Source organism: Helicoverpa zea, chromosome 11 (genome assembly GCF_022581195.2).
Source record: "Helicoverpa zea isolate HzStark_Cry1AcR chromosome 11, ilHelZeax1.1, whole genome shotgun sequence".
Taxonomy (NCBI): domain Eukaryota; kingdom Metazoa; phylum Arthropoda; class Insecta; order Lepidoptera; family Noctuidae; genus Helicoverpa; species Helicoverpa zea.
In genome coordinates this window covers 5,288,127-5,300,269 of record NC_061462.1, presented here as the reverse complement: position 1 = coordinate 5,300,269, position 12,143 = coordinate 5,288,127, and the positions used below count along the sequence as shown (strand labels likewise).

Here is a 12,143-nt window from a genome sequence, read left to right as displayed (position 1 = left end):
CTGTAACAGAACCGAGCCAGGCTTCCATACAAAATTAAAACAAACAATCCGGTACTGCAGGCATTAAGTAGCAACAACAAATAAATCAAGGCTACATGAACATGGATTAGTGCAAATTACCCACCGAAGTCCATTCGAGCGATTCAGCGAGTTGCAATCCGATTTCTAGGAACTGTGAACCAGCTACCAGTTTAATCTCAGTTGAGTTTATTAGGTACCTCACTGGCTGTCTAGTCTCTTTAATAGTTTTATAAGTGGGCACGACAACGGTTTAATGTAATCCGAAGTAAGTTCGGAGCGCTACTTAGTGGACGGAATTTTGAAGTTGACTTGTATTAATGTCGCCATTTATAAGTCCTAAAACTGCGCAAGAACAAGAGATAGGAATAAAAACCGGCCAAGTGCGTGCCGGACTCGCGCACGAAGGGTTCCGTACCATTATTTATAAAACAAAAAAAACACGTTTGTTGTATTGGAGCCCCCCCAAAATATTTATTTAATTCTTGTTTTCAGTTTGTGGTTATAGCGGCAATAAAAATACATCATCTGTGTAAATTTCAGCTCTCTAACTATCATGGTTCAAGAGACACAGCCTGGTGACAGACGGACGGACGGACGGACAGAGGAGCGAAAACAATAGGGTCCCGTTTTACCCTTTGGGTACGGAACCCTAAAAATGAAGTAAGAAGATCGTAATTCACTGAGATCGTGTAAGATATTGTACACTGTACAGGCTCCTATAAAGCTAATAAAAGGCCCGATATTTTGCTACATTTTCCACAAGACTGTGCAACCACCATAACGAAAGTTACTTACGACCTTTTCGCGCCATATGCCTCTATGGTGCCATTGCCTATAATCCACTCACTATCAGCAGGACGCTTCGAAAATATTACGTCTAGACTGAACCATGCCTTCGTGTAAGCAAAAAAGCATAAGTAGTTCTTACCCACGGAGGAAAAAAAGACGAATGGAGATGCTATAAGGCAGGTAGGTCAGGCGCCTTATTGTAGGTCACGTACCATACGGTAGGCGCGATCAGATACTAACAGGTCGTTCTGGTTCCTTGTTAAATCAAGACGAATCAGCCAAGGATTGGTCTTTATTGATTGGCGATTCGATTTCAAAAACATTGGGCGAGTTCTAAACAAGGCATATGAGGGAGCTAGTAACGTTCCTCGTCTCCCGATCACCCGCATTTTAGCGCGTTATTTTCTTAGGAGATTATCCCTTATGACATCTCCGCTAGTCATTTCGTTCTCCTTGATCTTACCGAAGAAGCACATACGTCCATTTTACTTCCGACGTCAAGGCATGCCTTTCACGTTAGCCAAAGATGGGATGCATACACGAAGGAAAGTGAACGACACGGTTAGGTTTTCATATTAACATGGCAAGCAGGGAATTGCTTCTGGGGATATATTGCTTCACTAATAAATTGCTTGGTAATATGAATAAATTTTGTCGAAAAAATTATATGAACGATGCTGATCTTCTCAGTTCAGCCTAATTATAATATTCTTATTGCGTGGGTATGTACCACAATAAACAAAATAAATAAGCCAATTAAGGTAGAAAATTATGTGATTGAGAAAAATATGTATAAACTTCAGCTTTATGTGAAACGTACAAAAACAAAGAAATAGCAATTGTTTAGGGACTTAAACGATCATTTACCAGTACCTCATTATTAATTCACCATTATTGTTTCTACAGAGGTCGAATTACATGAAACCACTTAAAACCGACTAAAGACCAGTTAATCTTGCAGAACAAGAGGCAAAGCAACAATACGTTAAACTAAGTACATTCTAGAAATTTCTACGCCACAAACTAACAAGGATTCCGCAGTTAGAACAAAAAGTAAAGCAAGAAAACACATAATTGAATGGGACCGTATTTACTTTGAACTAACTAAGATTGTATAAATTTTCGTTGTACAACAAGCAGCTATAATTTTTTACGAAGCTTTGCAAAGCGGCCTTATATTAACGAGACCTCGTTGTATCAAGGAGTAAAGTAGGAATGGAGTGTTATATGTATGAATGTTTATCTCTACCACAATCAACCGTTTTATCAAGGGTGGTTAATATGATAAACATGAATCAGTATTCAGTTAGTGAATTAAATTAGCCTTAAATGAACTTAACTATAGATTAAAGTTTAAATTCAATACTTCTAAATATCATATCACACCAAAATTAAGTTTCAAAGCTTTCATTAGCTGTCATAATTTCCTACTAGCGTCATACGGTGAAATTTTACTGTAGTAGGTACTCCATTCATACTTGCATCTGTAACGCCACCTTAAATAATTAGGTAATTAAATTGTTTGCTGTATGAAAACGTTGTGTTAGTTATAGTCATGGAACACGTATTATGATATTAAAATATTATTATTGCTGTGATGATTTATGTGTGATGGTGTTAACTGATGAAAGTAGTAATTATAATACAAAAAGTTTCCCTTGATAATTTATTTTTGCAGTATAAAATTATGACTACATTGAAAACTGTATCTAATTGGGTAAGTTGGTTTTCACACAATTAGCACTCGCAAAAAAAATAAGTTTATGGAAATAATCAGATGTGCCATAATAAGTTTCTAAACGTACTTTGGATTAAACAAATCACTTATTGAAGTTACCTCACGTGATCTACTTTGTTCAAGAGATCGTGAAAACAGAGCGTTAATTGATCTCCTCCCAAGTTAGTCTTCTTAGTTTAATAGGTTTTATTTACTTACGTTACTAAGTAGTTCTTAGTAGAAACTTATTCTTAACTTTTGGTCAGACGTTGAGTTTCCATGTGGGAGTACTTAGCGGGTAGTTAAGGAGTAATTGTGTTTGTATTGTTGCTGTTTTTGCCTTACAATTTGATATTTTATGTGAAGTACACGGCAAATATTAAAAAGAGAATAAAACAAAAGATAGCCAGTTAAATAATGAATGCTTGGTAAAATAATGATTACAATTTACTTTGTCTATTAAACTCGCAGCAAATGAACGATCACTTTACGATCTTTTGATAGACTTCAGTGACTGTTATAACATAATATTGTACGTACGCCTCGTAACCGTTCAACGTTTAATATAAAGCCTAAACTCCTCACTTTCTCGGCTTTACGAGCTCTTTTCTGTAGTCACGGAACACATCAACTATTATACGACTCCACACAACCTTTGTATAAACGTATTCTTTGTGTGTATTCCAAAATTATTGTGGTTTCTTTAAGTTGACTCCATTTAAGCTAACAATGCAAATAAATAAGGGGGAGCACGCGAAGGAAAATGAATAAGAAATACAGAACAGTTGCATTCCGTTTCGCGGCTGAAAATTTATTCTGTGAAGCGAAATCGTGCGGAAAATTTGCAATTTAGAAGTAAAAGGGGGAATGCCAATAAGCCATCGATTATGTAGATGCAAGGCTTTTGTGCAGAGCTGCAGAGTTATCATTGCATTCAGTTCGCCGTTTCGCAACGATTTGTCAGGATATTTTCAAAAGGAATTTTCGTTTACGGTATTTTCAGCGTTGAAACTTGCGGGTTAGTTCGATTTTATGACGGTACCAATGGGATTTATTGGGCTTTGGCTCCACTAAGAGCCTAACTTTTGGAAACTCTTTCGTTTAGTTGCACAAGTTCACTTCACGGTGTATCTGAGCGAATCTTGGCTCCAACCATCTTTGAGATCTGATTAAGGTACGTGTCGGATCTCTGTTGTTTGGTTTGGGAAATTGTATCGAAGGTGATCTACAAAATGTAATTTACTTTACCCACATATATTTTTTCTATTTAAAGAAGCCAGTAAACATTCGGAGAAATAAAAAATAAAACGAATTCATTCTATAGAGCCATTCCAAAAGACTGAAATAAGTTACGAGCAGCAACAATTTTTAAGCTACGTATGTTTTGCTGTAAAAGATTTAAAAAGATCTCACGTATCGTATTCTATTCGCATGGCTTGCTTCATGCTGCAAGAGTAGATTCTATTGTAAGATGGAGTTAGCCACCAGTGTGTGAAACATGTAATGGCACAAGGGTAGAAATAAAATACATGGTGGTAAAAAAATATTTTTAAAACTTTTGGGAAATTAATTAGCTCTGTTCTGTAAAACCATCCCTCGTTGTAGAAACATATTATGATGGACTTTAGGATAATTTATAATTACATGTATTATGTAAATTGTAAAATGTTCTATTAAAATCTATTAAAATTTGCCTAAATAGCATACAGAGCAAGTATGAAAATGATTCCGGAATACATACTTCGGTTTCCAGATGAGGTAATTAGTTTCTCATTTGAATAAATCAGTGAATTCCTCAATCTACAAGTCTGTCAATTCGCCTAAAAGCACGTATTAAGAGGGTCCACAAAGAAATAAACTTTATTCATACAGTTCAATCGAGAATAAAGGAACATATTAGTTGCCTCATTGTGGGCTGTATGTTGTAGGCGTTGACTGACGAAGACGGATTACAGTCATACGTAAAGATTTATTGGTACTCCGGATAATTCTTTGAAAGAAGATAAATATACAAATAAGACACGAAGTAAGAAATGTGAGTATAAAATCATTTTCTAGAGCCAGTTGAGTAAGATTTAATACGCGTCATTTAAAATGAATACTGTCATACAAGTGAGCAAAAAGATTCGTAATTGCAAATTAAAATAATTTATATGAGAAAAAGATAAGGGATTTAAAAAATAATATTAAAAAATAACAGAGCTTAAATTATTTTTTTTATAAATTTTAACCTGTTGTTTACCCGTATTTTCGTATGCCCACACAATAACGGAAAAGCGGATAACACAACAAAGGTAGGAAACCTACGTCGGAAAAGATAAAGCAAAAAGGGTTTTAAATGCACTTGCTATCTCTAAACGACCAGTCCTTTCCGGGAAGACTACGAAGTAGGTACATATCTAAAAAGGTCTTACGTAACAAGTAGGACTATGAAAACAACTTGAATATCACATACGGCCTCGAAACAACAGTTTTTCCGGTCACTGACTTGGATGGGACGTCACGCGAACTTTCAACTATGTATATGAAAAACAATAGAATCACTTAACCTAAAAAGTTGACTAAGTAGGTAGGTCAGGTTAAGACGTTCTGAGGATGAGCGCTTAGGGATTCCAAGTTAGTCTCGTGTGTATATAAACTATGGTCAGTGGAGCAGGAAAGTCCTTGAGTAGATACGGCAAATTGGTTACCGTAGCGTAAGTCGCCTCGGGCTAGATGGACCGACGACGATCTTAAGAAGGCGACGATGTGATTTTCTAGGCGATGTATGGCTAAGGAATTGTTTTAGTTACGTAGGTAAAATATCACTTGATTCAGAAATCATGTTTTTTTGCATAAATTTATCTTTAAGTTATTTTTTGCCAAAATGTTCTTACTCTTTATCAAATAAATGGTAAACAAAGTCATCCCCGGTAATTTAGGAATAGAAAATGGTTAGGATCAGACCTCCTAGCATATAAATATAGCATGTGCTAGAAGGCCATCGCCGTAAACATGCGTATAAGACTTTCAGCTGCTATTTTTTTTACTAAATATTTTCTAGATAATTAACCAGTAGCAGAACAACCAACACATAAACATAAGAAACTATAGACATGACAAGAAAAAACACCACATTAGTGAACACCACTATTTTCATATCACTGCTGTCTGTACAAACACGGGACTATCTATTCATGACCTTTTGGCAGCATGTGTTCTGTAACCCGACACTAGGGCGCGCTGTTTGGTCTGGAACCCAATACGGCGCATTAAACTGGCTTGTTTTGTCTCCATTATCTTAGCTTTGATGCTGCCAACTAGCCACATGTGGTGGATTAAAGTGGGACGCTGTATGAAAGATTCGGTTTAGGATTTTTTTTGTTTTCGTTTTTTTTTTCATTGTTTTGTAAATAGGTCTGGGAAATAAATAATAAAATATAGATTTTTTACTTGCACTTTAATTCCATTAACCCCATCGATAAGTCTTTCAAATAGTCATGAATAAGTAGAACTTAAAAAAAAACAAATTGTTGATAATATTATATAGTCAGACACACAATATTTTACATCTTTATGGTCAATCGAATCTAATTCTCACGTTATTAAAGAAAATTCCGTTAGAAACAACAAACTCATCGACAGCCAAAACTACGTGATTATTAAATAAAATGTCTAATCATCATAATTATAAAACTTTATAACCTCAAAACCTATTAAAATGGCCATTATATACGTGACACGTAACTTTTATGAGTGCATATCTAATATTAAAAAAAGCCTGAGACATTTTTTACGTCGAAGAAAATTGCGTAGTAAATCATTAATCATGGTACAATGCGTGTCAGGGAGTCGACGCACGGTTTAAGGGGGTGCGAATGTCCCGAATAATGGGGGAAATGAAAACCTTTTTGAGCTAAAACTGTCGACGAATACTTGGCTTTAGTGAACTTTGTGGTTCTGTTTGTTCCGATCCCGTTTTATGGAGATAAACCGATGACTTGTGAACGTCCTTGCTCTTTATGGAGATGTTTGCCTGAAATATTGGTACTACTGTCTGTTTTTTCACATGTTTTTCAGCAAAAACATTGCTGAGTACGAAGCTTTTTATCGAACCAATTTCTGTTATTGTTGCAAAATAGAATGAAGCGTCCAGAATTCAGTTTAGTTTGAAAATATTGAAGAGTCTCGAATAGAACCGCAATTGCAATACTCGGCGTTGCTCGTTTCGAAAAATAAAAATGCAAAAAATATATTTGAAATGTAAGTTACCTATGAGTCTATTATGATATCACTTTATGCCAATAAGCGTCTACATTACCAAGCTAATTAACTAACAAAATTTTATGGGTAGCGTTCAAAATGACCATTCTGGGAAACATTCCCCTCGATATAGCGGCATAATAAAAATAAATTACCAATATTCGCCAAAATGCAACAGAGCAGGGGACTGGTCTGGACATTGTCCGACAATTACCGGCTGTTTCCCGAATTTCCCGATATAAGCTGGGTAATTGATATTTACGCTACACTAAACCCGAGCATTGGTGCCGTGACCAGATTTATTTAGCAGGCAGTTCATAAATTGGAGGAATAAGTTGATTAATTAATACGAATTGGCTTAATTTTACGGTGAGATGGGAAAAGGAAATTAATGACATCCTACTTCGAAATTAAGATAAGAAGGCAACTGTTGCTCTACATAGAACTTGAAATCTTAAAAGTGTAAAACCAATAGCCTACTTAACCACTTCATAGATCTAATTACCACAGAGAGTTCATAACTTATGCGATTATTGCTTCACAAGTCCAGTTCAATATCTAGCCTCTAAAGTCACACATTAAGGCTAATCGTTGTCCCTAACTCGATTAAATGTTCTCATCGAGTGCTCTAATCCAACGGAGTGAGGAAAAATGAGCGGAGATGCCACAACGCAAATATATCAGGCGCCTCATGTAAGTCAAATAGGTAACGTAGGCATGGCTTAAGCAGTCAGGGAGAATTAACGAGGTGTTAGGGTTCTTTGGAACATCTGTCAAAGATTTTTGATATAACAATAAATGGTCAGGTTCATTCAAGAAAGGCGTTCAAAGGCGAAGAGAGTATCTAACGTTCCCCGTTCCTCGCGCTACTTGCGTAGGAGATTTCCGTTATGGCACCTCCGCTAGTCATTTTGTTTTTCAGGTCTAATCCGGACTCGATAGGCGAAGAAGCAATCCGTATGTAAATGAAGAAAATTGCTCTCTCATCTTGAAGTCGAACGTAACGGGGAATCGTTTGCTGGCTTTTTGATTTTATTGAATCGAGGCCAGATTGTGTGTTTAGGGAAGATAGCAGAATCGACAGGGTGCTTTCTGTTCGGGGAACAGAAGAGTTAAATAACACAAATTAGAAAAATAAAGCAAATCATAACATCTGCCTAGCCTTACCCCAACTATGTTGGGATCGGCTTCCAGTCTCATCGGATGCAGCTCAGTACCAGCGTCTTCAAACATATTCAATCGATTTGTTTTTCTATGACAACCTATTGAGGTAAACGCGTGATGTAGGTAACTTATTAGTTGTAAATAAAAATAACTTCGTTAACTATTTCCTATTTCAAACTCGTTCTTTTCACCTCAACCGGTACTTACCATAAATACCAGAATTAATTTCGAACAAATAAACAAGCATTTAGACTAAACAATAAACTTCGCAAAGCCTGAATACTTCGCAAAGCCAACAATAATGCGAATAGTTTGCGATCCTCATTTGTTAGTCGTAACCAGCGTAACTATCTTAGGACAGTTTCTGACAAATCTGCGGCGTCCAAAACGTTTTGTTTGCAATAGTTTAAGACAAGTTAGGCAACTGTGGGCATTATTCAACGATACCGCGCCCATTTAGCAGTGTCAGCCGCACATTTGTACCTATCGGCTGGGAAATTATGCACCCTCTGCCTAGTGGTGCTTTAGATCAGTTTAGGAAAGTAGGTATTTGTATTGTAGGAATAAAGTTACGACTGTTATCTTTGAATTGTGAGTTGTGGTTTGGGTAAATAATGCCATCTAATAAAGCACTCGGTTTTGTCCTTTAGGTCCATTTTACATGCCTATAACAAAAAGTGTATTTAAAAAAATCGCGCATTTTATCATGCCGTTATTAAAACAGTTTCAATATTATTTCCCACATTTATATACTTGTGATGAACTTTCATGAACTTTCTGAGGAAATCCAGATTACGAGTGGAGTAAAACAGGGCTGCGTCATGGCACCCACACTCTTTGCCATCTATTTTTCGGTTGTTATGAGAGATGCCTTGGAATATTGTCATGATCAGATACAACTTAATGTTCGTACTGATAAGGGCGTTTTCGATATTTCAAGGTTCAGGGCAAAAACTAAACTGACTAAGATCTCCATCCTCGAAATTCTCTACGCTGACGATGTGTGTCTTATGTCTGACAACCTGACATATTTGCAAAAATACGTCGATGCATTACATCAGTCCTGCATAAGATTTGGCTTAGTCATAAGCATCGCTAAGACACAGATCCTCAAACAACCGTCACGTGGACACGAACTAGACAAGGAGACTGTAAAAGTGGATGGCAAGCCACTAGAGGAAGTAACTCATTTTAAATACCTTGGAAGCAATATCAGAAATGATAACACCCTAGCTTCAGAGATACCTCTACGCATCGCAAACGCGGCTGCAACATTTGGACGACTCAATGACCGTGTCTGGAGATCCCATGACATAAAGCTGCAAACTAAAATTAACGTTTACAAAGCACTAGTGTTGCCTCTGCTTATGTATGGCGCAGAGACGTGGTGCCTATATAAGTCAGATGTAAAAAAACTCGACACATTCCATCTTAGGTGTCTGAGGTCGATCTTAAGAATAAAATGGCAAGATCGCGTTTCCAACACGGAGGTTCTCCGACGGTCTAATATGTATGGAATGGAGGCGTTGTTAATGCAACGACAACTCAGGTGGTGTGGACACGTCCTTCGCATGGACAACCACCGTCTACCTAAAGCGATCTTCTATTCCGAGATGGCAGAAGGCAAACGCAAGCAAGGAGGACAATATCTTCGCTACAAGGACGTGTTCAAAAGACATCTGAAAGCGTGCGGTATCCACCCTACAGATTGGGAGAGGCTTGCCTTAAATAGGTCATCTTGGCGCAAAACGATCTATGAAAACGTCAAGTTATTCGAAGAAAAAAGACTCGAGGCTTTAGACGAAAAGCGCCAGTTACGAAAAGAGAGACCTAAGCCTTCATACAACTATACTCTCAATAGTGCGGGTCAGTTATTCTGCAGCACTTGCGACCGGGTCTTTAAATCCAAACTCGGTTTCGCCAGTCACATCAGGGCTCATGCTAGGAGGTGAACTTGCCATAGGTCGCCGTTATCGAAAACGATAAGGAGGACTATATATATATATACTTGTGATGAGGATTTATAAAACGAATGCATTAAGTACAAGGGGTGTGGTCCAATAAAGATGCCTCAGTTACAAGATGAACGCTAATTGGTAATTACCGGCACACAGGACATATCAAATTACCGCAACTGGACTATAAAATGCATATTCCGGTTATACCAAGAAGTTAGTATTACCATTTATGACAATATAACTTTACAGGCCTCAACACTTACTGCACTGGTATCCTCATATTACGATAATTACGTAGTATCGTATTTCTAATTCTCACAGACTGTACAAGTTCATTGCCCTCAATGACAGTCTGGGAATACTTTCTTCACAGCTATAATAATTTAAACAATGTTTAGGAAAGATTAATGATGGCACCGAATATTCGATTCTATTTCATTTGTACTCGATTCTAATAGTCGATGATCAATCAACAGTTCAATACAACTTCCAACATTAAGGAACGCTATTTAAATAAATGACGGTCAGAAGTGATCCGTTTTAGTAGTATGGTTCCGTATAAAATATGTTCTTTTTTATTGATTTTAGAGTATTTTATACAAAGAAAGTGATGAAAGGACCATGAGTCAAATTGGGCTCATTGTCCAACAGAGTTATAGCATATGCCGTTGTGAAGGTTTTTGTTTGTACTAAAATTGTTACTATGGGCACTACCTTCAATTCCATGGCAAAAAAAAGATATGCACCTAAATAGGTTTACATATTACATAAGTATACATTCTGGTTAACAGAAACGAAATGGGTCGAGATGCCATCGCTCAGTATTACTGCTCGTGTCTAACAGGTAGACGCTCAGTAGGAAGTTGTGCTCATATCATTTCAATAATATGGTGTCTAGGGTTAGGCAGGCACTCACAATTTAATCCACCGGCAGGATATTTAGACGACATTATTATTGATATTGATTGAAATGTTAACAAAAATAATTTTAACTGTTAGCAGCCGTTTTATTTTTTATGTATACATTAAACCTGGAATTAAAACTAGTTAAAGGTGTTCAATAACAAAACCTACACTGCCATAACAGCACTACTTTTTGCAGAATATTAGTTTATTTATGGTCGGAGAAAAATATTTATAGCAAAATAACCCCATGGATTCTTCGCAAAAATGAGTTTAAATCTTTATATTTAGTGCTTTACAAGTATATTAAAAGTGGTCTCATCTCTGTTGGTGGGTGAGCCCAGGCTTCATACATTTTTGCCCATGGTCCTTTAGAATAATTTAGGTAAATTATAAGATAACGATTTCATATAAATAAATGTAAAATTCATTTGTTCTTCAAATGTATTTTTTTGAATTACAGGGTCCATAATTGTATTTAAGCTTTAAGCTTTGTACACCACCTGTAACACACATTATTGAATGCAAATAAATGAATATGAACGTGCTCATATTTTAAAATTAATTGCACCTTTTATTTTTGGTAGGTATTCATATGAAGTAAAATAACATGAGCGGTTGTTGAGTAAAACAGAAGCCTTTTCTCTTAGTTAACTGCCAACTAACCGTACATTTAGTACAAACAGTAGCGTTCTAACTACTACACGTAAAAACTTGTTAATTTCGCATGCAGCCGCAAATGCTACCAGCCGTTACGAATACGATGCTAAGACCAGTAAACCGTTCGTTAGCATAACTTTCTATTATGTTTATATGTTTTTACTCCATTCATTGAATGTTTAATTAAGTTTTACATACGTTTGTAAAGCTTACTGGCTTTTCACTTATGTTTTAGAAATTTTCTTAACAAGACCTTTTAATATTGACTTAGGTGTCTCTCTATAAATTCTGTTAAAGTTAAAAATTATGAATGTGTATTAAGTACTATAATAAACCAAATAGAAAGTCTCAATTCCTTTTACCAATAGAATACTTAAAGATTCAACAAAAGAGTGCAAAAAAACGATTCGAGGGTTCGTTTTTTCAACATTTCCTTAACGGAACCTTAAAAATTTCGTGTATTGAAGAGGCGGAAGGAACATGCATTGTCGGGTCGACACGTGCTGTACCATCCGGCACACCTGTCTAGCACTTCGTGACAAATGGACGGTAATCGGGACGTCTACCTTTATCTGATGTTTCATATAAAAGTCTTGTTCTATTTGCTGTTAGTAAGTATTTCGATTTGTAGTCATTTGCTATTTATTGCTTTTTTGTTTTATGTGTATGTTTTGATCGTAAAAGGGGAC

At 36.4% G+C, this 12,143-nt stretch overlaps 1 protein-coding gene across 1 annotated transcript; it reads left to right on the top strand.

Annotated features, from left to right (window-relative positions):
* The first annotated feature begins 8,754 nt into the window (after window positions 1-8,754).
* LOC124634686 lies at window positions 8,755-9,885 on the top strand. The gene has a single exon (XM_047170346.1). It carries the CDS (start codon window positions 8,755-8,757, stop codon window positions 9,883-9,885), a length of 1,131 nt encoding a protein of 376 aa, XP_047026302.1.
* The last annotated feature ends 2,258 nt before the right edge of the window (window positions 9,886-12,143 follow it).

Coding starts and splice junctions, on each gene's coding strand:
- LOC124634686 (XM_047170346.1), top strand. CDS start 8,755: ATGGCACCCACACTCTTTGCCATCTATTTTTCGGTTGTTATGAGAGAT.